The 27189-nt window shown below is 33.2% G+C and overlaps 5 protein-coding genes across 6 annotated transcripts; 4 read left to right on the top strand and 1 right to left on the bottom strand.

The window, feature by feature from the left end:
- The first annotated feature begins 74 nt into the window (after nt 1-74).
- Nucleotides 75-2876, top strand: LOC9310117 (GPI mannosyltransferase 1). 2 transcript variants are annotated; one of them, XM_021022582.1, is made up of 6 exons: nt 75-369; nt 521-670; nt 779-784; nt 927-1109; nt 1651-2195; nt 2326-2876. In XM_021022582.1, the coding sequence occupies exons 1-6, from the start codon at nt 327-329 to the stop codon at nt 2641-2643; spliced, it is 1245 nt and encodes a 414-aa protein (XP_020878241.1). In that variant the 5' UTR covers nt 75-326; the 3' UTR covers nt 2644-2876. The 2 variants fall into 2 exon arrangements, with proteins under 2 accessions (XP_020878241.1, XP_002874050.1); XM_002874004.2 differs by having other exon boundaries at nt 521-784.
- A 487-nt stretch (nt 2877-3363) lies between these two features.
- On the top strand, nt 3364-5700 carry LOC9310116 (coiled-coil domain-containing protein R3HCC1L). Its single transcript, XM_021022171.1, has 7 exons — nt 3364-3748; nt 3862-3938; nt 4022-4087; nt 4180-4422; nt 4547-4708; nt 4977-5066; nt 5305-5700. The coding sequence occupies exons 1-7, from the start codon at nt 3432-3434 to the stop codon at nt 5493-5495; spliced, it is 1146 nt and encodes a 381-aa protein (XP_020877830.1). The 5' UTR covers nt 3364-3431; the 3' UTR covers nt 5496-5700.
- Nucleotides 5701-5818: 118 nt separating this feature from the next.
- Nucleotides 5819-9323, top strand: LOC9308057 (DNA polymerase epsilon subunit B). Its single transcript, XM_021022169.1, has 13 exons — nt 5819-6093; nt 6184-6352; nt 6600-6753; nt 6856-6987; nt 7129-7206; nt 7550-7654; nt 7774-7854; nt 7939-8069; nt 8162-8256; nt 8344-8443; nt 8574-8688; nt 8779-8889; nt 8973-9323. The coding sequence occupies exons 1-13, from the start codon at nt 5925-5927 to the stop codon at nt 9111-9113; spliced, it is 1581 nt and encodes a 526-aa protein (XP_020877828.1). The 5' UTR covers nt 5819-5924; the 3' UTR covers nt 9114-9323.
- A 31-nt stretch (nt 9324-9354) lies between these two features.
- LOC9310115 (probable RNA 3'-terminal phosphate cyclase-like protein) lies at nt 9355-11281 on the bottom strand. The gene is made up of 6 exons (XM_002871941.2): nt 10945-11281; nt 10602-10751; nt 10340-10518; nt 10087-10262; nt 9787-10000; nt 9355-9697 (listed from the first exon to the last, which is right to left on the bottom strand). Exons 1-6 carry the CDS (start codon nt 11234-11236, stop codon nt 9488-9490), a joined length of 1221 nt encoding a protein of 406 aa, XP_002871987.2. The 5' UTR covers nt 11237-11281; the 3' UTR covers nt 9355-9487.
- A 14338-nt stretch (nt 11282-25619) lies between these two features.
- LOC9310114 lies at nt 25620-27014 on the top strand. Its single transcript, XM_021021656.1, has one exon. It carries the CDS (start codon nt 25803-25805, stop codon nt 26994-26996), a length of 1194 nt encoding a protein of 397 aa, XP_020877315.1. The 5' UTR covers nt 25620-25802; the 3' UTR covers nt 26997-27014.
- The last annotated feature ends 175 nt before the right edge of the window (nt 27015-27189 follow it).

The following is a 27189-nucleotide window of genomic DNA, read 5'->3' as shown; positions in this document are numbered from 1 at the left end:
ACTTGCATTCCAAATAGGGTCCCCTAGATCAACTAAACCGGAAAATCAAATAAGTGCAAACCGGAAATCAAACATAAACCAGAAGAAAACCAAATTAAAATCAATTTAGCTCAAATCCACCTTTTCAGCGTTCACTGAGTGTTTTTAGGTTCGATCGGAGATCTCCGGGCGGAGAAGCATACACCGGCGACTTCAATCATCCCTGTAAACCCCTGAAGCTGTCCGTTGTTGAAGAACCTCAAGCTCGTTGATAAAGTTTACTAATAAGAGTGATGTGATTGAGACTTTTGTGAGTCAAGAGGTTTAAAGATTCAGAAGATAACGATATGTCTCGTGAATTAGAGAACACTGATGATGAACCACCGAAATGTATGTAATTCGTTCCTCTCTCTGTAATAAGCTTTAAGATGCATTGTATCACGATAATCTGTGTATAATTAGTTTGATTAGGATTAGTAATTGCATACTAAGATCTTGAATTTCGACATTGTTGCTTCTTCTTTGGACTGTGATTGTATAGGGATGAAGTTTCGTTCTCTGCTGGTATTCTCGATACTTCTGCGTGTGTTTTTGATTGTTTATGGAGAATGGCAAGATGCTCATATGGAGGTACGGTACACTGACGTTGATTACATTGTATTTTCCGATGCTGCGTCGTTGATTGCATCCGGTGAGTCTCCTTACAAGAGAACCACATACCGTTATTCGCCTTTGCTTGCCCTTCTTCTGACCCCTAATTCCTTCTTTCATCGGTCATGGGGAAAGTTTCTCTTCTCAGCTTGTGGTATGACATTTCTTTTAGTTAGTTATCTCATCTTTCTTTTGTATTTCTTGTCATAACCAAAGAAAAAATGTACAAAGTTCAACCTTTTTTTTGTTTGATGATTCGTTCCTCGGTCGTATTGAATTTTGTTTTCATGTTTCAGATTTGCTGGTCGGCTGGTTTGTCCATAAGATTTTGAGAGAACGTAAGGTGCCTGAGAAGATATGTACATATTCTGTTATGGTTTGGCTTCTCAATCCGTTTACATTCACTATTGGAACCAGAGGGAACTGTGAACCCATCGTTTGTGCCATGATATTATGGATCATCATCTCTCTTATGCGAGGTAGACACTTTATTCGAGACTAGTACAACTGAATGTTTTCTCTGTAGAGTTTTATCAAGTCTGCTGCTTTTATACTTTGATACCCTGAATTGAGTTCCATGAACTAATTTATGTCAATTCAATTCATATGTGTGGTATCAATTACATTAGGTGATTATAACAAATATACTAGCTGTGGTTGATAAGCTGCGAAAGAGAAGGTTATAACAGAAATAGAATTGGATTCATTTGCTTTCTCTCTTACAAGCCAGTACATTATGTCTTCTTTATGAACTGTTTTAGACAGAGAGTAACAGATGGGGCCACGTTGAGTATTCGGGAGTAGGTTTGGGGACTTTAGGCTTTAGGGACTTTATTTCAATACCCTAAGTAAATTTGGTTTTCTTTTCCGTTCTCCATGGTTTAGTCTGCAATTGTAGTTGTGTTCATTGTTCTTCACAGAGATAAGTAAAGAGTTGTTATTATGCGATTCTCCTGTCCTGTTCTTATCAGTGGAATATCCAGTTTGTTAATCCGAAAAACTATATATTTTGCTGTGTAGGTAATCTGTCACAAGCTGCATTTTGGTATGGGCTTGTTGTGCATTTCAGGGTCTATCCTATTATTTATGCGTTACCAATCATCCTGGTTCTCGATTCCCAGATATTTAGATCTGGTCAAAAGCCTGCTCTCGAGGATTGGAATACCGGTCAGGCCAAGACACCTATCAGCAACACGGAGAGAAAAACATTCCTCTTCAATCTCTCTACCACCTTAAAAAGTTTATTTTCCAGGGAGAGAATCATGTTTGCTTTGATATCCGGGGGAGTTTTTCTAGCTTGCAATGCTGTTTCTTTCTATTTTTATGGACACAAGTTCCTGCACGAGGCTCTCTTATATCATCTGACTCGGACAGATCCAAGGCACAACTTCTCCATCTACTTCTATCACATATATCTTCACTATGAGCGCCAGTTTTCAGCTGTGGAGAAGCTTATCTCGTTTTTACCCCAGTTTACAGTACAGTTTGCTCTAGTCTTCTGCTTCTCACAGGATCTAGTGTTCTGCATCTTTCTCCAAACCGTTGCATTTGTGGCTTTCAATAAGGTATGTAGCGAATCACTCTGTTCTCATATCTGTCCGAAAAAGTCTCCAACTGTTCATTTTCTTATGCATTCCTCAGTGAGCTAAAGCCTTCTGGTCTTGATATAATGTTTATCGCCTCCTTTGTCTATAGGTGATAACCGCGCAGTACTTTGTGTGGTTTTATTGCCTGCTACCCCTGATTCTACCATGGAGCCGTATGAAGCTGAAATGGGAAGGCTTGTTATGCATCATTATGTGGATCGGAGCTCAGACACATTGGCTCTTATGGGGATACATGCTCGAATTCAAGGGTATTAACGTCTTTTTACCGCTATGGATCGCGAGTTTGCTGTTTCTGGCTGCAAACACCTTCGTCCTCGTCAGAATCATACAACGCCATCGATTCTCTCCTCTCTTCAGACGGTATGAATCGTCCACCTCTTCAAAGAATATTACAAAACTTGACTGAGCCTAATCAAAGTTCTTTGCTCTCTTGGTTTGTTGGGTCATTACCATCTAGTGAGACCTTCGAGTTTATTGCTTTTGTATATGATTCATGATCTGCAAATTTTGTTGGTGTCTGTTTTTTATTTGATATGTATTCTAAGGTTCGTTAGGATTTTCTCAAGAATAGTCCATTGAGGAATTTATAAAGCGATTTATTTACCATGAATATGAAAGAGCTTGCTTGTGCTGGATTCATTGTACAAGAGAGACTGCAAAGAGCTGTATAAACAAGCATCATCATGTAAAGCGTAGATTGCTATTTACATTTCTATAAATGTGAATATTCAAACTTTGATATATAACCATGAAATTCCGGGCTTTTGTCACATAATCTTCCCTTACCATGACCCATCTAGTGGAAAGTACCATCAAAGATAGATCAAATCTGTCTTAACAAAGTTCGAACTTGGAACCAAGGATTCAATGTCATTACTACGGATCTTTGATTAAAATTTAAAATTTGTTTTTAATAGAACTATATAACTGATATTTTGCAAAATATAATTACAAGGTCCCAAATATTCACCTAAATTTACAAAAAAAAAAAAAGTTTTTGGACAGCTTTGAGTTGTGAGTTGAGTAATACAGTTTTGTTTCATCTTATTTCCTTTTAATTTTTCTTTTAACATGTTTTAAAATTTCAAATTGATTACGATGATATATAAATAAGAAGCACAGAATCATCGCTTTCTGGTTCGTGTGGATACGTGTGAGAATTTCTGAAAGCGTCAGACTTGCTGAGACCTAACTATGGAGAACACACGGCCAAATGAAGAAGGAAGAATAAGTGAACCAAATTGGAGCGAGCGCGTGGAAGATCTCGTAGCAGCCGGCGACGTCACGGCGGCGATCTCGTTTCTCGAGTCTTTGGAGACCAATCTTCAGTCACGATTGGGTTCTTCCTCCTCCAGCGAGAGAACAGAGTTTGTGTTGCAATTAGCAGCCGCTCTTACGCAATTGGCGGATCTCTACTCTTCTCAGGGACTTTCCCTAAAATCCGATGAGCTTCGAATTCGTTCTTCCCTTATTAAGCAACGAGCGTTGGATTGTGATCGTGCTTCTTCAAGTACACTACTGATTTTGGTTGATCGGAAAAAATTAGGAGAGATATGAGAAATGTGTTGCGGAAATTGTATATGCTTCATCGATTTTAGGGTTCATTTGTGGTTTATGATTGCAGAGATTCCGGCGATGTAGAGAATCAAAGTATTGCTTCCAATGGACTCAAGTCAGACGCAAATGTCTCACCTGCTGATGGTTGTTTATCTAGAGTGCCCATTCTATCTATCTGATTTAGCCTTTTTATGCTGTTATTGATCGCTTTTCATGGATCTATAAAGGGAAAACAAAGGATTCCACAAACGTACCTAGCAATAATTCAGCTGCTCATGATTCTTCAGATGATGGTATGTTTCATGTTGTAACTCAGAGGATGCATTAACCTTATCATGCAATTGTTGTATGTGTGTATGTTTAAATGACCTTAATTTTGTTGCAGATTGGGAAGCTCTTGCAGATCTTGAACCGAGTAAATTACTCCCCGTGGAAGAGTTGCCTGAAATATCAAAGCTTTCGGTTGAAGAACCTAAAGTTGAAGGACCTAAGAGACGTGGAAGAGGAACGTTTACTTATAAGAGGGATGCAATGTATAGTGATCGAGATTTCTCTGAGTCAAGGTTTGATGATTCAGAAGATAACGATTTATCTCGTGATTCAGAGAAGACTGATGAATCACTGAAATGTAAGCTCAATGTTTCCTTTCTGTTTTTGGATTGTAGTTTCTGTAACAAGCATAATCAGTATGTTAGATTATTTTGATTTGGATTTATATGCTGCATGTTCTAAGCACAACATTTTAATTGCAGCCAAGTATGGCACACGCCATGTCCTCGTACTTGCTGATTTTTCTCCAAGTTTGAGAACTGCTGATTTGGAGAAGCTATTTAAAGACTTCAAAGATAGTGGATTTATCATTCGTTGGGTCAATGATACAACAGCACTTGCAGTCTTCAAAACCCCTGCAGCTGGTATATATATGTTATTTGATTTTTCATCATACATTCCTGATTAACTAGGAAGAATTTTAGTTTTATCCCACTAAAGCATTAATATTTCCCTGTTCTAATGTTGCATTGGACTTGATCTAGGGTTGAACCACATAAAATGTACGGCTTAGTTGTGGTTTTGTATTTTTACAGCTAAAAATGTAACGTCTGCCTTTGTTGCTAAGTTACAAATCAAATAGAGTTTCTCCTGTACAGCTAACTCTCACTGTGTGTTTTGAATATTATACAGCTCTAGAGGCTTGCAACCATGTTCAATGTTCATTCACCATACGTGTTCTCGATGATCACGATTCTCTTTTGGGCTCGATTTCTGGAAAAGGTACTCTACTCCTTTTTACTTTCATGGTTCTGTAGAATTATTCCCTCTTTCAATCAGAAATAAGCTTGCCCACCAAAACTCTTTTTGCTTTCTTTCACTTCTATATGTCATAAAGTTACGAACTTTAACACATTATTCTTCCTTTGGTCAAGCTGTCTAACTAATGTAACAACGAATCACATAGATCATGTTAAATTGTTGTTACTCGTGTGACCATGTTATGTTCAATCAATTTCAGATTTGGAACCACCGTCTCAAAGACCAAAGACATCAGCGAGAACAGCTCAAAGGTTGATTGCTCATAGCATGGGATTGAAGCTACCGGCTTCTGGATTCGGGTCTAAAGAGCTACGAGACCAAGAAGCTGCCCGGAAAAACCGGATTGTCTCGAGACAGAAACAACGTGAAGATGCTTGGGGAGATGACTGACATTAACCATACAGTTTGGATTTCCTCAATTTTCCGGCTCACCGGATCTATATTTTGTGTGTCTGCTTATTGGTATATACAACCTCAATCCCCTTGAGTGATTCTTATAAGCATTGCTAGAGCTTGTTTGTAGTGTTTTGTGTATCAAAACCGTTTGAAAATACTTTAACCGGAAATGAAATCTGAACCGGTTATTATAATACTATCCAAAGTTCTAGATCACCCGGTTTAGCTAGAGGGGCAATAATGTAAATAACGTATTCGCAAAAGACCAAAGAATTTTCACCGATTAGGGCTCTTCCGAGACATTCGTTTCCCGCCGATTTGGTGATTTTTCAGAATTTTGCCGCCCAAAAAGGAATTAAAGAGAAAAGGAAAAAAAAAAAAGGTTTCGCAGATTCAGAGAAAGCAAAAAGAGAAGTAGCGAGAATGAGCAGCACCAGTCAGAAGAGGAAGAAGATACAGAAGAAATTCAAAAACAGAGGCTACAACCTCAAATTCGATGCCTTAGACGAGATTCTCGTTTTCGCCGATCAATTTCCCGACGACGCTGACGGAGAAGCTATCGATCTTCTCCTCGATAACCTCCAGGAATCGCGTATGTGGCCCAATTTGTTACTCTCTCGTATTATTCTGCGTAGGATCATCGATTCTGAAGTGAGTTGGGGTTTTGTTAAAAATGATGCAGATAAATCTTCCACTGTCGACGCGGAATCAGTTCGAGGATTGATAAACCAGTTGTTGGGAGCTCATAACGCGCCGGAAGAACCTACAACATCTGCTTCTTCCTTGGCCGTCATCGACGCCTTTCTGATTCCAAAGTTTGGATATGATTCCGTTAAAAAAAAGTTCAATGAGTAAGGCCACTCTACTTGTCCTACTTATCTTAAATTCTAGGTCAATGCCTAGTAATCATTTCGTTGTCCAGTGAGTTTCTAAAGATGATTTGATGAATTAGTATGTGGCTTTCTTTTCTAGTTGGGATAAGATTTTGTTCTACTTGTGTTGGTAAATGATGGAGCTTTATAGTAATGAAACGTTCACTGTCGCTTGCGAGTTGTTGATTTTAGAACCGATTCGACTCATTGAAATATATGTTACTAGGCATACGAGTAGCCTGCCTATTCATGGTGAGGCTTCTGCAAAAACAGCATTATACAGGGAGCGATTCATGTTGCTGTCGCAGAGAGTTTCTCGCGCAGAGCATTTTTCTAGGCCAGCATTTGATGCTGAAATGTCGCAGTTTGAGAACAATGAGGTTGGTCTAAGTTTCCTGTTCAATGTTTTTGTTCCCGTTTTCTTTTGGGTTCTTGTGTTAAAATATGAGACTAAGGAGTTTGTGGCGTGTTCTTTCTAGTAGATATCTTCAATCCAGTCTCTAATTTCTCAAAGGGGAAGGAAATGGGTGATGGGAGTTATATCACAGTTAGAAGATGGACATTTCTACCTGGAGGACCTTTCAGCTTCTGTAGAGATTGATCTGTCCAAAGCAATATCCTTTTCTTAATGTGGGAACATAAAAAATCTGGGATAACATTTGAACATAAAATTTAAAGTCTCATGCTTATAAAGACAGCAAAGAATGGCATTTGAATTATTTGTGCTATGAATAGTTTTCTCTAACAATCAGTACAAGATAACAACAGGATTCTTCACAGAGAATACTATAATTTTGGCAGAAGGTGAAATGCAGGTGAACGGTATCTTTCAGGTAAAGGCACTTTTCTGCTGGGCCTTTCTCTCCCCCGTTCTGAGTTAGTTACTTTTAAGCCGGGGAGATATTTGTATAATCTGCTGAGGTGCACATTCATAGATTCTACGATTTTTTTGTTATTATTCATATCAGGGTCAAGATATTAGCTATATGAAGGAATATAGAACTAAGTCATGTATAGGGTCTCCTCTGTGACAAAACATAGTTACTCAAGTCTCCGATAAACACTTGAATAGATTCAAGGGATTATGCAAATGTTCGTTCTCATCTCAGTTTTTTAAAATATGTTCTTTGACCAACTCGTCCTCTTCTAAAAGTGTATTCTCATCTTGTGGTGAAGGTGATTACATGCGGATTTCCTCCTTTAGAAGACAGGGACAAAACTCTAAAGGCACATTCTGAATACGACTTCTTTGGAGGCGGCACACTAACTAAAGAAGAGACGGTAATCTTTGATTCGTTGTTTGTACTCCCGGATTGAGAATTCTGTAACTTACCAATGCAAACCCTTACATAGTAGGTAAGTCACAGCAGAAATAATATGTTCTTTTTGCCTGCCAACAGATTAGACTTGCAGACCTCGAAAGACAAGCGGTGAGTGACACATTTGTCATATTGTCTGACATATGGTTGGACGACGAAGAGGTGAGTTGAAGTACCAAGTACTCTTTTTAGCATCAATCTTTTGTGGCATTGTTTGATCGCCACAATATGTTGTCCGTAGAGAAGGTTATCAGGAAGCTGGAAACTGTTCTTGACGGTTTTGAAAGTGTGGAGACAGTACCGTCCTTGTTTGTTTTTATGGGAAACTTTTGTTCTCGCCCATGCAACTTATCCTTTGGTTCGTATTCAAGCCTTAGGTAAGGGATCATTGTTGTTAGAATCTCCTCAATTGTTAAATGGAAATTTGTTCTTATATATTCTTGATGACATGTATCTGTTTCATTCGCAGGGAGCAGTTTGGTAAACTTGGGAGAATGATTGGAAATCATCCACGGCTAAAAGAAAATAGTCGGTTTTTATTCATTCCAGGTCCTGGGGACGCAGGTACCATCACGACCAGTAGTATCTAAATAATCTTTGACAGAGGTCCATGAGGCGACCTGACTTATAACAACTCATGATATCTGACAGGTCCCTCAACAGTCTTGCCAAGATGCGCTTTACCGAACTATTTAACTGAAGAGCTTCGAAACATTATTCCCAATGCAATATTTTCAAGCAATCCTTGCAGGTGAGTTTCTATACTATGTGTGAACTCTCTATTGTTTATCATTAGGGTTTTTCTTCTTCTGAATTGTTAACATTGGATTTACTGAGCCGAACACAAAAGCGGCAGCATAATCTGTGTTTGTAAAATGCAGAGTAAAGTTCTATAACCAAGAGATTGTGTTCTTCCGACAAGATCTTTTGTATCGGATGCGTCGTTCATGCTTAGTAGCCCCTTCCACAGAAGAAACCAAGGACCCTTTTAAGCATGTAAACACATCTCTCGTCTCCATTATTTTCTTAGTATGATTTAAAAGTTTTTCGGGTAATAATGGAAACTCCTGAAACGTGTTGGTACAGCTTGTCTACACAATAACACATCAGAGCCATCTATGTCCTCTACCTCTCATGGTGCAACCCATCATTTGGAACTACGATCACTCTCTTCGACTGTACCCAACTCCTCATACGGTATTCATAAATCTTCTTATTTCATGATTAAATTCTGCACAAACCCCGCCTTAAAACAAAGGATTGTTGTTGTTTTAAAACAGATAGTATTAGGTGACAAGAGTGAGCAAAATGTGTGCAAATTTGGGGGAACAACATGTTTCAATCCAGGCTCCTTTTCAACTGATAGCACCTTCGTAGCTTATCGACCGTCCACTCAAGAAGTCGAACTCTCTGCTTTGTGATTCTTTTTAACAATTTCTCCGAGAAGATCAATTGAGTGCCATTTTTACCATACAAGCCTGAGCTTAAAAGGTATAAAGAAAGAGTGAAAAAAACATATACTTCATTCCCTATTCTTTGCTTCTACTTCTTGTAACCAAGTATTCTCTGTGTGTCTTAATGTAACCAAATCTTAGTCATAAATTAATAATTCAGAGAAGGGTCGATCTAAATCAACAAAATAAAATATTATCAAGACGACAATGCACAAATTTAAATGTAAATTGCCATTATAATAAGGTCAAAAATACACAGCCATATTTCAAACAATAGAAAAGCGTATTCATTCAGACAAAACTGTAAAGCTGATTGTGTTAAAAAACACAACTGTGAGAAATCAAGACAGCTTTCTGGAGAGGTTAATTAAGCCACTTCCGGTGCACTTGAGTATAACAGTCCCAGTCAATGGATCAGGTTTGATGACAAACTTAACTCCAAGAAACTCCATTATGTTCCTCAACGTCTCCACTGCATATGGAGATAATGTTCCAACTCGAACCTTTGACACATCTTGTTCAGATAACGCGCACAGTAGAAACAACAATCCCTGTAAAAATCCAGAGAATCAACAACACACTCACTTATAGTCTGATCGATCTTGGTGTCTATGGTTAACGTTTTAGAATTTAAACGTACCTGGTGTGTTGAATCAACAACTCCACCTTTTTCAATCTCTTGAAGAAGCCATGAAGCTACTTCAACTCCAGTGTCTTCTGCTGGCAATCTCTCTTTCTTCTCTACATCGAGCTCTCCAGTTTCGTCTGGTCTTTCACAAGACACTGTTGTATCTGCAGACATGTAACACCCTGTGGTTGTTTCTGCTACCAATGATATTCCGTATCCAGGAGATCTGCAATCACGTATTTTTTTTCAGAAAGGTGAGCTTTACTCAATCAAGCATCTCTAGTTTTTACTTTTAGCTAAAAATCCTCTTACTTTCCAGCCTGAGCGCCAACTCTGTGATCTTGGAAAATGTGAACATCAGGCAGGAGATTGTTAAAGATTCCACGAGCTGCAAATCTCATGGAATGTTCAAAGTCACTAGTCACTCTTGTAGAGAAAGTTATACCACGTATCTTCTTCACCATTCCTTCTTCGACCCAATGAACCGCCTGAAGCAGCGATATAACAGATAAGAAATCTATACGAAGGAATTTTTTTTTAAAGAAGGAAATGAACAAGTACATACACTTAGAGTCTTAACATTTGGAACAGTTAAGAGAATTTCTCCACCTCCATTTGGAGCTACCCCACGGGCCTCAATTTTAAGCTCCAAATCTTCTGCAGGGACTCCAAAACGCTTTATGATATTCAAGGTAGTGGAACGGAATGTGTCAACGCTCGGGTCTCTTGGATCATTTGTAATTCCTGTAAAAGTAAAATATTAGCTCGCTCGATCATAATAAATCCACATGCTTTTGAAAGCTGTTTTGGAGTAGAAGATTACATACCTTTGAGCCTAATCGAAAGGGGCTTCTTTCCAAACAATCCCAACAAAAGCAATGGCTCAAGATAATAGCCAATGGATCGACTCAGCGAGCAGGTGTGAACCAAGTTCTTCCCTCCCATTATAATTCCAGGCTTGTACTTTAATTGAGTCCCTGCCAAAATTGATACATATTAAAACTAACAAACCAATTCGAAATTAAAAAAATAACATTTTCTAATTAGATGTTTGCTCTCAAACATGATTATAATCAAAAATCAGCTGAACCCTAAATTGGTGAAACTTCAGTCCCTAAAATCAGTAAACCTCAAGTCATGAACCCTAAAATCAGGTGCAACGTTACTTACCGGTCTCGTTAACCTCAACGAATGCGTCATCGGTGACAATTTCTAAGAGGCGGAGAAGATTAACCTCGTGAGGGCGGAGACCAGGAATCATCTCGTCGGCACGAATATCATCAATCACGATAGGTGTTGAAGAAAGTGTCGAAAGAAGCAGTCTTTGCCTCAAGTTTTGGCTTCCCTTCATCCTCATCTTCATCGTCTTCCCCATTTTTTTTTTTTCTCTCGAAGCTTTTTTCTCTCTTTCTTTCTCAGACGTTTTCTTAAACCCTAAAAACCTAATGACCTTCTTCACCATTCACTCTATGAGGCTTACTTTTTATTTTCAATTTTGGGCTTCACTAGGGCCTTTTAGAGTTCTTTTTTTTCCTTTACTACTTCGAAATTATGCATAGTGCTGTTGACATTCTTTCTAATAAGAAACGATTATAACAATGGATAGAAATTCAATTATACTTGCAATAATGTCTTCATCGCTTTGTGATGGTAATGGATATTATATATACTTGAAAAATGATATAAAAACACCAAATTACTAACTAAAAAAAGTAGTATCATGATATCATCGATTGAACTTAAAGATCTTTAGTGATCGCCCACCAAATTTTCCCTGTAGATTTTATGCTACCTTCAAAAAGTAGTCACCAATAAAATCACGACAGCTAGAATAAAACCTTAATTAGTGTAATCTTTCTTTATTTGATAGTGAAACTGTTCAGAGACTTTTAGCAAACTGAAGTATGTGAAAGAAAAAAAGATAGTAAAAACTATATATCAACTTATCTCTTATTTAATTAGGTAAGTTTTTGCCCTATATATTTAGTGATCGAACTTTTTTGCCATATTGCTGTAAATTGTTGTAAGTTGTTTTTGAAGTGTTTAATTTTTTGACATTTTTTTTTTAAAGTAAGTATTTTCTTTGTGTTGTAACCTTTTTTCTAAATTATAATCTTATTAATCAACCAAATGGGCTTATCGATATACACATTTACAAAATAGGGCTCGGCCCAAAACAGAAACCCACCGAAAAAGAGATCTGATAAACGGACGGTATATCGGAAACACAAAATCTAACCTATCACACCCGACGCTAACAAGATCTATTTCTTTGCCGCGAAGAAAACAACCTGGAGTTCTTGACCAGAATTAGTGGTTTCCATCGCTAACCGAAGCATCAACCCGCATTGACAAAACTGTTGGAAGAAGAGTTTTTCCCTCAAATTTAGAAAACGCGTGTAAAGTTAGGAAAAGAAAAGATAAAACTTGCAACCTACATTGCTAACAAAAAATAAATAAATAATAATATATCGGCTTAAATGTCTAAATAATTACGTATATTTGAACGGAATCATATTTGGCCGTACCATTTGTTAAAAATTCTTACGTTCAATCAGGGGCGGAGCCAGTGTAGTGGCAGGGGGGTCAGCTGACCCCCATAACATTTATAATTTTTTTTTTATAAGGTAAGTTTTCTAATGGTTTCTGGATATTTTTCTTTACACTTTCTACAATGACCTATATGCCATGCAATTGATTTCTTTATTTGACCCCATACATATTTATTATTTTATTTACCATTAATTCTCTTTCTATTTTTATTTTTTTGTTTCCTTAAAAATAGCTATAAATCTTTTAATTGTTCTTAATATATATTTCTTTAAAAGGTCATAAATCAAGATAAACACAATAACTAATCAATATCTAGATACCATATACTTTAAGAATAAAAAGCTCTTAATACAAAAGAAAAAAGATGAACTACGGGTATATATATATATATGGTATCTAGACAGATTAGCTCTTAACACAAATGAACTAATCAATTTATCATTTAAACATATACTACTGTAATTTAATATTAATATATATATATATATATATAATTAATTATAAATGACCCCTGTAATCAAAATTTCTGGCTCCGCCACTGCGTTCAATCATACATACCTCATTTGAAGAAAAATACATGTGATCAAATGCTTTAGCTATTAAAATTCATCATCATTTAACTATTATTGCTAAACTAAAGTTACCGCTACCAATTAAACAATAGTATTGTAGCTGTTCCGATCCAAAAAATAAATTCCCCTACCAGTAAAAAAATATCCTATATATGGTGCATGTCAAAAAAATGTGGCACAAAAAAAAGCCAAGAAAACATCAGTGTGACTAATCACCAAACACCACCAATACCAAACATTAATTTTATTTTTAGGAAAAGCGATGTCTCGTCAACAAAAGAGCAAAAGACACTAGAAATATTTAACATTCCAACCAAAAAAAACAAAGACATTAGAAACCTTCTAAATTGCAACTAAACCCTTATAATTCAATTGTACGGACAATCAAGATCTAACGCATCCTTTTGTCCGTACCTTTTAAGTGTGCGTCACTCTCCATTCTCCAGTCTTTTCAATGTTATTTTGCATCTTGGTCCTTTAGTTTTACTATTACTCTTATATACACCACGTTAAAGTAGAAGCAACTTCAAATTTAGTAATTTACCATTGGACATCTTTCAAGAAAGTTTGGCAAGACTAGCACCACCCCGAATTGGATGATTCAAGCTGATATGGATAATTTTGACATGATTTATGCTACTTGTTGCAACTTGCGTTGCGTGCGGTGTTTTTTATTTTAAATATGAATATATGATCATAATTGCTTCTTTATTCTCAAAACTACATTTTGAATACAAAATAATTCGTTGTAACCACATACAAAATATATTTTTAACAATGTGACATGATTTATTCTACTTGCTTGTTGCTTGTTGCGTTTTATCTGATCCTTTCTTCTTTATTCTCAAAATTAAATTTTGAATTGGAAATAAGTTGTAACCACATACAAAATATATTTATAAACATGAAAGCTGCTTTTTCATCTTTTGCCGTATGCCTAGTCTCATGAATCGGTGCCTTCTGAATCCTCATTTATTGTCGGCCACCTTTATACTAATTATCCTATCCACTACGCAACATATTAATTACCGTTATACATTTTAGTCACACTTGATTTCTATCAATCAATATATATTTACATTTCAGAAACGTGGAAAGATATTTTTATATACAAAAATCTGTTTCATAGATTTAAACATCGAATGTTCAGGTCAGTGGCGGAGGTAGAAATTTATGTTATGGGGGTCAAAAAATTTTTTTTTAATATAAGATAATACACTAAAAACTTTAATATTTTTTTTGGTGTTTTGTAAAAACTGAAATAATATTAGGTGAGTATTTCTTTTATTTAAAGTTAATTATGGGTCTAAAATTTTAGTGAAAATCAAACTTTCAAATATTTAAACTATTTTTTCTTTCAAGTTGCAATATTAATTTTGTATTGGGGTCAAAATTTATTATAAGTTGGGGTCGTTAGAATTATTGCTAATGACATATAATGGATTTTTAAAAATTCATGGGGGTCAACTGACCCCCTATCAAACCTCTGCCTCCGCCACTGGTTCAGGTTTCACCCAACCCTCTGATAAATTTTAGAAGTAAGCACATCTCTTAACAAGAAGTTTTCTGCGAACCCACAGCATATAAAACAATCGAATCAAAACCTAAATGACTAAGTGGCCTACGCAAAATGTTCGTACACAATAAATCAAATTCATAATTGTAACTAATTTATGTTCGTGGTCTTGGCTATAGACTTGAGACCACTATGCTACCACGCACATAGTTGCGTTAAAATGACAATGATATGCAAAGAAAAAGGTACCACATCTTAAATCTCATCGGACCACATGCAACCTCAATCGTGCAAGATAGTGAAGTCGATTCTCAACAAGTTAGTAAGTAGTGTATACAATCCAAACCATAACACGTGATATACAAATATGGCAAATGACTTGAGATCTACGAGACTCACGTGGGAATATATCATACATGTTACCGTACGAATTTGCATGAGATCATATCCTTGTTTTAATTGGATGGACGAGAGAAATGATAAAGTGATAATATCATCTTTTTCTTATAATCTTCTCTCAAAGAGATAATAAAGAATATTATGGAAAGATTAAAATTCTTTAGGTTACACCATTTAGCATATTTTGTGGCTACGTACGTTGCGTTCGGTCCTTTCACTTCACTTCCAACAATTCCTCCAATTAATCAATTCCAATAAAATAGGAGCCGTCGATCTCACCGCCATTATGAACGGTGGCTTAAAAGGCTCAGACCATTGTTCATAAAACTGTGGGGGTTTTTAATATTCCAAAATGCATTATAGGTTTTTTTTTTATAAGTTTATATTAATATATAGTTATATACAGATATACTATGTATTAAGTATTATTTAAGTTTATTTTATTCCACACTAACTTAGATGTATTTGGTCATTTCATTTGGCAAAGGTGGCATCCTCCCATTTGTCAAGTTTGCTGCGCTGAAATGGACAACACAAAATGGAAAAATTCCCATCCAAAAGAAGAAAAATTCTCCCCAATCCTCTCTGCTTTTGAATTTCCACCTTTGTATTTCTTTTGCCATTTGTACTACAAATAAAAGGGGATATGTGTTCAAATTTTAAATTTCGTTTCCTCTCTCGCTCTCTCTTTGTTTCTCTGCCACCGGATATAGCATCCACTCCACTTATATATAATGAAATAAGATCCTCCCTCACTTAGAATTTGTTATCTAAAAATAACGATGTTACATAAATGTTTAATACTTAGATACAAAATTATATATTTGTACATCATAAAGAATTTATATTTTAAACCCTTTAACAGAAAGAAAAAGAAAAAAAGGTGCAAGTTACTCATTCTTGTGCAATTTTTAGGGAAACTTAGGGAAATATATTTTTTTAAAAATATGTTCAAACTGTTATAAGCGAACGGAGCTTTTATTTTACATCCATGACAAAATAAAAATTAAAGAAAGAACGAACAAAAACTTACATAATGTTATGAGAAACTGCAAAATATATTTTATAAAAAAAAAAATTCATAAGGTTGACTGATGAATATACGTACATAAATCGAGGTATAAATAGAAAAAGAAAATGACTGAATTTAAAAATCAAATATATTGAAATTTTTAGTGTAATTAGTGGGGACTAGGTAGCTTTATTCTGGAAAAGGGTCTCTAACACTATTGACCACGGAAAGGTCATGGACTCACGGTGTTCATAAAAAATTTCAATGAAAATAGCGTAAATTATATTTAAAACAATAGTGTACCTTTGTTTTCCAATAGTTATAGTAAAATATCTTAATCTATATTTCGTAAAATGATTGTAATTTACATTTAATTTTGATTAATGAAAAATAACATATATTCACAAACAATTTAACCTTCTTTTTTTAGTCCGCCTGTTTTTAATATATAAAGATTGTAATATTGTAGTAAACTAATATATTTTTTAAATTTAATTCATTTATGGTAGATGACATATTGTTGTTAAAGTTCTATTTCCTATTTTATGTTCATCTTAGATAAAAAAGAAAGAAATGAAGATGAATCCGTGCACAGAAATGTACTCATGAGTATAAACAATGATCATTGTTTATGAAGAATTTTGGTTTTCGCTTTTTTTTTGCGTGATTTTAAATATTTTCAAGATAAAGTGATCGTTGGAGAGTACATGAACATTTATTTATACGAAAAATGTCAAAAATTGTTCAGGTATTTTCTGGGAACCCCTTAGGCTTTGTACACCAAAGTGATATTTTCTGAGGATCTTTCAATGCTGAAATCATAAACGGTTTAGAGCATTATATTGACAAACAATCACCCAAGTTAGTTCATAGTTCCTACTTAATTTTAAGTGGTTTAGAGTACTTTAAGTATTTTTAGATGTTTATTATTGAGAATAATTCTTCTATAAGATATTTTGGATCCCTTTTATGATATGTGACTATGAGATATTTATAAAATTTACATTAACCAAATTATTGAGTCATGTGGTGGATTAACCTTTCACTTCGTAATTTTCTACCTGAGTGACTGAGTCACATGTGGATGAGATTTCGTTGCATGTAACTCCTTGGAACATGTTATAATAATAGCTGTGCTCGATTAGCTAATGTAGTAATGTCTTATTATTAACATTAGTAAAAAAATTATCTTAGAAATATAATATAAATTTAACAAACAAAAATATGGCTTATCTATATGGTTAGCCAAAAATCAGTATGATTGTATCATGTTGATTTTCACATCCAACAAGTCATTAGAAAAGTCCTCCATTGCCACCCAAATTACTCAATTAAAAGTCATCAACAACGCTAGAACAGTGTTTAATAATGGAACTATATATGCTATTTAATTTGATATTTATATTAGTATACATTTTATAATTTTTGGATATTTTATCATTGAAAAATAATAGCCGCGGCCACCAGAATATTAAGGTGTCTATATTCGCCTCTTTAAAAATCATTTTTATAAATTAACGGAAAGTTGGAACTTCACGTTTCATTGGCCTCCACTTGTTCTGGAATTTTATCCTAGCCTATGCCTCACCTCCCTTTTGTTTATAGTTTCATACGCCACACTTAAAAGATTCACGAACCCCAAGTCCACAGAAATAGAAAAATAAAAAATCATGAACCCCTAATCAAATACAATTTTGGTATCAGAGAATTTCATTTTGAATTTTCTTTTGATTATAACTTTTAATTTAGAGTATTTAATTTTGAACTAGTGCTAAGACGGTGGATATATGTATCTGTTGAGTTTTAGAGGACAAGGGAATCACAAGTAAATAAATATTTTCAAGAATACTGTTGACTAGAATTCATAAAGAGAATTAATTGATAGATTAATACTATATCATTAGCTAGATAAATTATTATTTAATTAATTAAGGCTTAATTACAATTCTTAAAGTGCTTTCATTTTTAATATACTAAAACAAGAGTCAACTAGCTAGGAATCGATCCATATGGTTGGAAACAAGTAAATCGCATTATGAATATAGTACATAAACGACGTTTAAATAAGTGAGCTGTTCTAAAATAATGTGTACGAATTTATAAATATTTCTATTTGATAAGTCTTATTTGATAAAACTCCTACTTTTGAAGAGCTTATGCATCATCCAGCCATGCAAAACGCGGAAAGTGTGCCTATGAGTCAATTCCCATTTACTCAGTAGTCCTCATCACGTATGTACATATATTATTTAAATCCGATTTTTGGTATAGTTTGTTTCTTTAGAACATGATTATCCATAGTGTTTTAGAAATAAATCTTATGAATATTTAAGTAATATATTTGTAAAATATGGATCTTAACTATGTTTTTGTTGCTTAGCTAAGAAATTCTCTTAGCAATAGTAGCTTAATTGGGATTTAATTTTAATCATTTATTGCTAAGATCCAACTTAAGATTTTTTTAAGAACCTGCCATTAATCATGGTCTTATGGTTGCTGGTTATTTGTTTTCTTTAGTTTTGGCCAACCGATTGTATCATTTCATTGATCGCAAAGTATATATATACTTCTTTTTCAAAAAGAAAAAATGTAAGATAAATTATAAGAAATAAAGTCAGTTATAATTTAATTTATTTCAGTAAGTACAATAACACATTCACTTTTCAAATTTAACAAATTCCCTTCTGTTTTTTGACAAAAACCCATCTCTCGTTTTTCTTTTGTATACTGTCATGGTATGTGTGTTATGGCGAGAGGTCTAAAAGTTGCGGTTAGAGTTTAAGAATTTGCTAAAGGTTTATATATATGTTTCTGTTAGAGACTTAGAGTTTAAGAATTTGAGTTTTCACATTACTGTCAACTTAGAAGTATTTCTCTCAAAAAATCAAAAGCTTTAGTCACTTGACTTAATGAAGTTTGAAAGGCATATATTTGATCAAATTCTATTTATAATTGGGATAGATACCTAACTGTCCCCGATGATCCAGAAAAGAAAAAAAAGAAGAAGAAAAAACAACCCTGTAATATATTCTAGGGAGTGAGTTTCATATATCACATTATTCCAAATGTCAATAGAAAAAATCTACCAAAATAGTAATAAATCTAACACAAATGTTAACTTCGCAAATAGCAGTAAATATACATGATATATTATTAATTTTCTACCATATGTTCTTTTTAGTAACCTTATTGGATTGTGTTGTAACTGAACCAAGTCAAAGTTGCAGTTTTTAACGAACACATCGGTTTTAACCAGTTTTTAACAATTAAACCGAAACACATATAGTAAGTTGTGTTATGTTTGAATTGATTTGGTTATATGTCTTGCTTGTTATTTTTTTTTTTACTTTTTATATATATTGTAAGACTATATATTCAACAAGAAACATTGTAGACACGCTATTTTTTATAGATGGTGAAAATAAGTTTTGATGAATAAATAATTGAAAATGAGTGGTGTTGCTTTGGTTTATACGTAGAGACAAAACGTATCCATGTCTCGTTTTATGCTTTTCCATTCTCTTCATGTGTGGCGATGGGCTCTCTAACTCTCTCTATCTCCTTCTCTCTACGCCCTAAAAGCTCTCTTGATCATGCAACTTTATACGTAGATTACTATTAAATTCTATAATTACTTTTTTTTTGTTCCCACGTTAATATTATATAAATACTCAAAAAGGGATCAACATCGAGACCTTTTTAAAATTACTGTTAATAGTTTATATTCTGATGAACGACGCTACGTATATGAGCATCTTTTGCACATCCGTAGATAGAGAAAAAGAGAGACAAAAGGACCCAACATGCAAACAACAAGACACGAGCTTTCGGTTGCTTTCGACTTTCGTGATTCTTCTCTTGGGTAAGCTCATATCTTTTTACTATTTTTATTTTTCCTTTTTTTCCTAATCAGCTAATTCGTTTTATTATTAAATACCTATGCAATTCCTACCAAAAAAAAAATTATCTATGCAAATCCTACCAAAAAAAAAATTACCTATGCAAAAACTCAACAAAGTATCATTCCTTCCTACATATTAATCAGAAAGATTCATTGTTTCAAAGATTTTAGTTAGAAATTAAATTTTGGTTTAAAACTTTAAATCCATGAAAAGTGTAGCTTATTTTCGCTATTTTTTTCTCCAATTACGAATGACCAATGACATAATTTACCTAGGTATATATAGAAAACCTTATTATTATTATTATAATGTTTTTTTAGCAATGTATTTTATTCTAATATATATAAAATTCACGTATCCTTTATGTACATTATAACTCTTAAATGTTTTGCAACAACAAAATGGAATTTACAGTATAAAAGGAATCAATTATCTTAATTAATTTGTATATAACTAGCATTTTGGTAATTTATGTATTATGTTCTTTACCAAAAAATATATATGTGTTATATTGTTTGAGAATAAATTCCATAAACATTGAAATCGCTTCTAAACCATATGTGGCTGTTACATTATGATGCTACGTATATCTATATAATTTGTATACAATATATGGAGTGAAAGTATATTCCACGTATATATATATTACAAAATAAAAGAAACAATACAAATAGATAGATAGGAATCTAACTCTATCGAATAAACCACTTTATGCTATTATCTCTAACGTTTTAGGACTTTTCATATATGTCATCTTATAACCTAATTTTGGTTGTTCTTCTAACTGATTTTATGCATGATGTTTGAACACACACTAGCTTACACCTATTTTATAAAATTAATTCAATTTAAGTAGAAAATTAGCCTAACGGGATATATTACATCAGCTCTTTATTGTGTTATACATTTTCCAAAGTGGTGACCATGATATGTATACACTAAATCATCAATGCCTTAGGGAATTCAATTTGTTTGATGACGTCATGTTGAGATTTGATTATATATGGATAAACTTTAATTTCTAGTAAATTGATTGGTCCGTTCAATTAAATTTGGTCCTTTAAAAGGAGAAAGGCGATTCCTTTGCTTCCACCTTAAGCGATGTTTTGCCCACAATGAGTGTCTCTCGCTATCTTCCTTTAACCTAATTGGAAATGTTTGTTCTTTTCTGGATGTCTTCGCCTTTGTGTTTTTTTTTTTTGGGTAAAATTTTAAAATATTAATTCTATGTTTTGATATCAAAATTAATAAACATTTTTTTTTAGAAAATCAAAAATACCACAAAATCATTTGAGAAGCATTATAAAGCTTTCAAGGTTTAGGAAGATTATAAGAAGGCTTGTAAAATGGTATATGTATTTGGTATATTCTTAAAAATTATATATATTTATTGGAAAAGATAATATACAAATAGTATCTTTGACCGTTTTAATTTTAAATCAAAATAATAATAATGTCGATTTACGTTTAAAAGGCTGGTTCTTACATTGTTCTTCATAATTATTAAATCTATATAAATAGTATCTCCCAAAATTTAATATAAATTTCATTTTGACATTTGAGGTGGATTACGAAATAATTTTTCCTAATATACTCCCTTTAAAATAAATTGACGTTTGGATGTTTATTCATTTAAGATTTTTGTCAACTAAAGCCTGAGAAATTTGTATATTAAAAATAGTTGTAAATTGAATCTTTGTTAATCAAGATAAGCATTTATGAACAATAATGTACAAGTAAAGTAAAACATCGAATAACAAACAATTCAATTGATAAGTAAAAGTACACTAATTTTGGTGCTTTTTAGCTGGCTTTTTGCTCGTTTCCAATATGCCAATATGTGTCGAGCAAATAATTAATTCTAGTCTTAAAATTATTTGCTCGTTTGTTTGATACTGTACATTTAATATATTTTTTTTGTTTCAAAATATAAGAGGTTTAAGCCAATGTATACATATATACGTCATTTATTTTTTTTAAAAACATTATTTATATTTAGTTAAAAAAAAATTAACCAATCATAAGAAAAAGTTAAAACGGCAAAATATAAATAGTCACAAGTTGTCAAATGCATTTGAATTAACATTGAAATTTGTAAAACATCTTATAATACTTCCTCCGTTTCAAAATATAAGGCGTTTTAGCTAAAAGCACGCCGATTAAGAAAATCTACTTTTTAAAAGTTCAGCCAATCATAAAAGATATTGCATAATAAAAATAATCAAAAAATATTAAAATAATTTATAATTTGCATAGAAACTTGAAAACGACTTATATTTTGAAACAAAAAAAGTTTTTCCAAAACGTCTTAGATTTTGAAACGGATGGAGTATAAAACAAAATAAAATTCCTAAAACATTTAATATAATGAAACAAAGAAAATACTTTTTTTGTTTGTTAAAAAGACATAACTACTTTAATATTTATAAGAAATCAGCTATGAGCTTAGGTTGCATGGAATGGGAATCAAGTATTCAGGTTTATGAAACAAAACATAGGGAAATACAAAAGCGGTGTATAATTCTTTAACCGCAACTACGTGACTGAGACCTTATACGTACACACGCATATATATTGAAAATTTTTCCTAAACAATAAGAAAATATTAAATAACTCAACTAAAGGTAAAATCTATACTGTTAAAAGTTAAATCAAACCTTTCATACATCTAACAATTATCTAAAGAATACTTAAATAACAATTAATACATACTACAGAAACGAGCGAAAACCCATTAATCCAAGAAGAACTATATATATGACTATATTAAGAAAAAATTAGTATGACGAAAAAATCAGATTGGCAGCGAGGAACGGCAATTTGAAGATTTATCTCTCGATAGTAATTCCACGAATTAGTAATTTTGGTATCTCCCACGAATTAGTGATTTTAAACCTTTTTTTGATTAATTTCAGTTTGAGCATGACTGCATGAGAGTAGGGAGAAGTCCAAAGTCTAGGTGGTGATCAAACATTGTCCACAATGAGCTAGCAGAAAGTATGTATTAAGAGTTTAAGACCAAAGACATGTGATTAAATATTGGAATGATCGAAATATTTAGAGAAAAATATAATATTTTGCATATAATAAATGTGTGGGTAGTTATTTACTTAGTCATTAATTCACTACAAATAGGGATTAGACGTTGCGGGCCAATATTCTAGAGATATGATGCGATCATACCATTAAAAAAAAAAAAAAAGGAAAAAAAATTATACATATATACCAAAACAATACTATTGTAACAAGACAACTAGATTTTAACCCGCGGTACACCGCGGGATGATTTAATTTTAAAGTTAGTATAAAAATATTTTGTAAATTGTATCTCTTTATAACATATTTATTTATATTATAGTTTACAATTGTTATTAAATAATGGTATACCACGAGTCCACGAGATAATTATTAATAAACTGAGGATTTAACCCGTATTAAAGCGGTATATAAATATTGATTCAAATTCGTCCGCCATATAAATCATTTCCGAAATATAATCCGTTCCGTAATTTTTTAACCCGTCCTGTGATTTGTATTAAAAAAAATAAGGATTAAATCCGTATTGAAGCGGCAGATTAATGATATTTTAATCTTTTTATTATTGTTAATTCAAAAACCCGTCCCGCCAAACCCATCCCGCCAAAAAACTCATTTATTTTATTAATGTTCTTATTTATAATATGATTCTGAATCATTGTCTAAATATTTTAATCGATGTAGAACGTTGAACACACATTTTCGTCAATTGGATAATATATGTCCGTTTTTAAAATTTCGAATCACAGTACATGCAGAAAAAAAATTGATTTTTTTTTTTACTTTATGTATTATATGATGATTTAAAACAGTTAAAAACAAATCAAACAAAGATGATAGGAGAATCATAATTATAAATCTTAATCAAATCTTCTAAAAATCTAAATTATTAAATATGGAATATTCGGTGTATGAGTTGGGTTAAATTTAACCCGACCCAACAAATTTTTTGTGAAGGAATTTTTAAAATGGGTCGGATATCCGATATACCCGAAAGCTTTTTTACCCACCCGTCACAAAAAGTGCTGCGATTATACTAGTATAGATACATTTATGTACGTAGGAGTACGCATTTGGTGTCTTTTGGATACTTTTAGAACATTTTATCGTTTTCCGGATAGGACCAATAATGATCTCATCATGATCATCAATAAAACCAAAAAAGAAAGTAAAAAAATTCATGATCATATCAACATCATATATATACGGATATACATATACGCACGTAAACATGCAACCACGTACACTTGAGAACAAAAGATTATTCAGTCTTCGTGTCCCCATGCACACGTCTCTGTCTAGCTCTCGGATCGCATCCTACTCCTATACTCACCAACTTGTGTTTTACCCCAAATACTTTTCTAACGATATTATCTAATTTGTATTGACAAAAATTACTAAAAAGAATTGTATTATACTAAAAGTACGTTTAATTACTATACGGCCAAATTCTTTCAGTAAAACTTGTACTATGTACACTAAAAACTAGAAACCATCAAGTAGCTTTTATGATATATTGAACTTTGATGCTCGTGTAATTTTAACATCTTTGAAAGAAACTTTTAAAAAGTGTTCAAACTATACGATTTTATATATGTTTTAAAAGTTACAGCTTTATTCACTCTCAGAACTTTTTTTTTTTTTTTGATAAACTCTATCGGCTATCCGGTCGGTCCCGGTAGGAACGCACCGAAGTGCTACATAGTGGACTGGTCCACCGTGTTAACGGCTAGGCCCTTCGGGCTACCACTCTGTCTATCCCGAGTTTGGAATACCTTCCGACTAAGTGCTAGGGGGTAGTCAGGCCGCCTGCATTTCTGACTATCAGGTAAACCAATTGGACCAAAATCCAACCGACAGACTTCCAACAATAATGTTGATAACAGCATGAGGGAGAGACTTGGCACTCTCAGAACTTTAATTATGCATCGATGATAAAACTATATATAAAAAAGATTATTTATGTGAATTATTTGTGATATATATGGTTACAGACAACTTATTGGAACCACTTTTCAATCACATCTTACGCGCCAATATACAGTACGTACGTTGATTTGGAGACTGTTATGCAAAATTATGGCTAGGGTTATTAGAATTTTCAGAAAACAAATCTCATACAGCATTTTGTTCAAATTAACAATATATTTTAAGATTACAAATATATCGCCTTTTAATACATTATATCTAAAATGAATATGCGATTAACAAAAACTATAATTCTCTGCACGTTTTGTGGTATTTTTGAATTCATGAAACATATTGGTTTCATTAGCTCATCAGTCCAAAAACGGTCTGATTTACTTGTCTCTTGGCGTGGTAATCTTTTTTTTTTTTTTTAAGCAGAATGGAATTTTTGATATGTATTTAATCAAGTGAATTATTTAATACTTAGGTTGGAACTGATAAATTGAAGGATTTCATTTTATTGAACTTATAGATTTTATCAACATATGAGAGACACTGAAATTAATACAGTAAAACCTCTATAAATTAATAATGTTGGGACCATGAAATTTTATTTATTTATAGAGGTATTAATTTATCGATAAATTATTTTACTAATTTTATAATTTTTTTAAAATTTTTTATCTAAAAATAATTTTTTTCTTTATAAACAATATCTTTTTAAAATCAATTGCAAGTAGAGAAGCAATTATTAAGTTTAGAAACAACACAAACTTTTTTCGAATAATAGAGTCATAGTTCATTAAAATTTTACATATAATATTTTAAATATATATCATAGTAATTCATATATGACATATAAAAATTTATATCATATATATATATATATATATATATATATATATATATATATATATATATAAAAAGTTAAATATATATTTAGCATAAAAATAAAATAACTATCCATTTTCTCTCCCGAGAGCGACTTCAAAGACAAACTAACACCTTTTCGTTATCTCCGCCGTTTCCGGCCGGCGTCGGCTTCTCCGGCGTCGGCCATCGTCTTTTTCTTATTCAGTTGCTTCTACTTCCCCTAATTGCTGTTCAGTTTTAGATTTATGTAGTTAAAAATGGCAAATCAAAATTATCAAACCCACACATTTTGCCTCTTCGCGACGGTGGTGATTCAGGGACTGAGTCCGTCAATTGCAAATCAGACTCCGGCCACGCCTCTTGAGCCATTCTTGATTTGGATTATCTACCAATTCGTTTGGCTTTCACTGAAAGATTTGACAGATTCATACCGCATCCATTGGCGCCCTTTCTTTGTAATGTCGATTCCATGGAATTGTGATGTCCTTCTTGGTAGAAGGTTTGTTTCCGGTGCGTTTGCTCACTACCGGTGGATTTTCCGGTTATCAACCGGTGAAAGTCCTCTTACCGAATGGTATGGAGATGTTACATGGGTTTTTGATCCCGGAATAAACGAAGGAATCATTCTCCTTGACGGAACCGGAATCATATATCAAATCGGGTATGCTTCTCGAATTGAGTTGGGATTAAGTTTTATCCTCGGAATTCTGGTCACATGTGCAAGATATGGGACTTGGTACTCTTGTGTTGAATGTGACAATGGATTTCTTGTGCCGTTAAAATTGTCTGATGATGGTGATGGTTTCCCATTACCTTGGTTGGAATTTTTCGTCTCGTGGATTGATTGTATGGGTTTAGGATTATATGGTTCCAAAGTTAAGGTGATGACTTTTTTTTATGATGACGATGGTGATTACTTTCCTTGGTCGGAAGCCTTTCTTTTATCAGAACGAGTTCATCGTTATATTCAGTTGACTTGTCTTTGGTACAACCCGAATCAAGTAACGAGCGTGATGAGAAGGAAGATGGTGAAGAGTGATTGTGATGGTGATGTTTTCTCTTTCCCGTGGTCGGAAAATCACATTTCTATGAAATGGAAAATCATGGGTACCAACCGGCAACGTTGCGTAAGACGTTTCGAGTATATCGTATTGAGTTTCAAAAGACAAGAATTAGAATCATTTCAAGCAACACTACAGTTTTTTCTTTTAATCAGAGTAATGCGAAAAGCATTTTGGAGTTTCATCTATAAGATGATAGCCAACTACGAGTATGTGAAGGGGGGACGTAACAGATTTTATCTGTTAGCATGTAAGGCTTCCGATTGGAAAGCAGGGTCATTTCCACTCCTTCATCGAAATTGTGTTCAATTTCCTTTATTTGTGTCAATGGTTGTATTTGAGTGGTTCATATATCATGTAAAACTCTCTTTATTGTATAATATAATTTGATTTGCCGGAAAAAAAAAATAAAAAGTTAAATATATATATATATATATATATATATATATATATATATTGATAAGTTTATACAATTATTAATTTACAATATAGATGAGACCATATGTTTACATGATATTTTCAAAAAAAATATTATCTTATTAATTTATCGATTTATGTCATATTTTACACTGGTCCCAACTCG

Source organism: Arabidopsis lyrata (genome assembly GCF_000004255.2).
Source record: "Arabidopsis lyrata subsp. lyrata unplaced genomic scaffold ARALYscaffold_6, whole genome shotgun sequence".
Taxonomy (NCBI): domain Eukaryota; kingdom Viridiplantae; phylum Streptophyta; class Magnoliopsida; order Brassicales; family Brassicaceae; genus Arabidopsis; species Arabidopsis lyrata.
The sequence above is the reverse complement of the archived record's forward strand: the minus strand, read 5'-3'. Positions and strand labels throughout refer to the sequence as shown.

Excerpts from the sequence above, each read along its gene's own strand:
- LOC9310117 (XM_002874004.2), top strand. The coding sequence starts at position 327 with ATGTCTCGTGAATTAGAGAACACTGATGATGAACCACCGAAAT. Across the intron at positions 785-926 it reads GTTTCTCTTCTCAGCTTGTG|ATTTGCTGGTCGGCTGGTTT; the intron begins GTATGACATTTC and ends TTCATGTTTCAG. Across the intron at positions 1,110-1,650 it reads CATCATCTCTCTTATGCGAG|GTAATCTGTCACAAGCTGCA; the intron begins GTAGACACTTTA and ends TTTGCTGTGTAG.
- LOC9310116 (XM_021022171.1), top strand. The coding sequence starts at position 3,432 with ATGGAGAACACACGGCCAAATGAAGAAGGAAGAATAAGTGAACCAAAT. Across the intron at positions 4,088-4,179 it reads TCATGATTCTTCAGATGATG|ATTGGGAAGCTCTTGCAGAT; the intron begins GTATGTTTCATG and ends ATTTTGTTGCAG. Across the intron at positions 4,423-4,546 it reads GACTGATGAATCACTGAAAT|CCAAGTATGGCACACGCCAT; the intron begins GTAAGCTCAATG and ends TTTTAATTGCAG.
- LOC9308057 (XM_021022169.1), top strand. The coding sequence starts at position 5,925 with ATGAGCAGCACCAGTCAGAAGAGGAAGAAGATACAGAAGAAATTCAAA. Across the intron at positions 7,855-7,938 it reads TATGGTTGGACGACGAAGAG|GTTATCAGGAAGCTGGAAAC; the intron begins GTGAGTTGAAGT and ends TCCGTAGAGAAG. Across the intron at positions 8,070-8,161 it reads GGTTCGTATTCAAGCCTTAG|GGAGCAGTTTGGTAAACTTG; the intron begins GTAAGGGATCAT and ends TTTCATTCGCAG.
- LOC9310115 (XM_002871941.2), bottom strand. The coding sequence starts at position 11,236 with ATGGTGAAGAAGGTCATTAGGTTTTTAGGGTTTAAGAAAACGTCTGAG. Across the intron at positions 10,263-10,339 it reads CAAATGTTAAGACTCTAAGT|GCGGTTCATTGGGTCGAAGA; the intron begins GTATGTACTTGT and ends TCGCTGCTTCAG. Across the intron at positions 9,698-9,786 it reads TTGTTGATTCAACACACCAG|GGATTGTTGTTTCTACTGTG; the intron begins GTACGTTTAAAT and ends GGATTTTTACAG.
- LOC9310114 (XM_021021656.1), top strand. The coding sequence starts at position 25,803 with ATGGCAAATCAAAATTATCAAACCCACACATTTTGCCTCTTCGCGACG.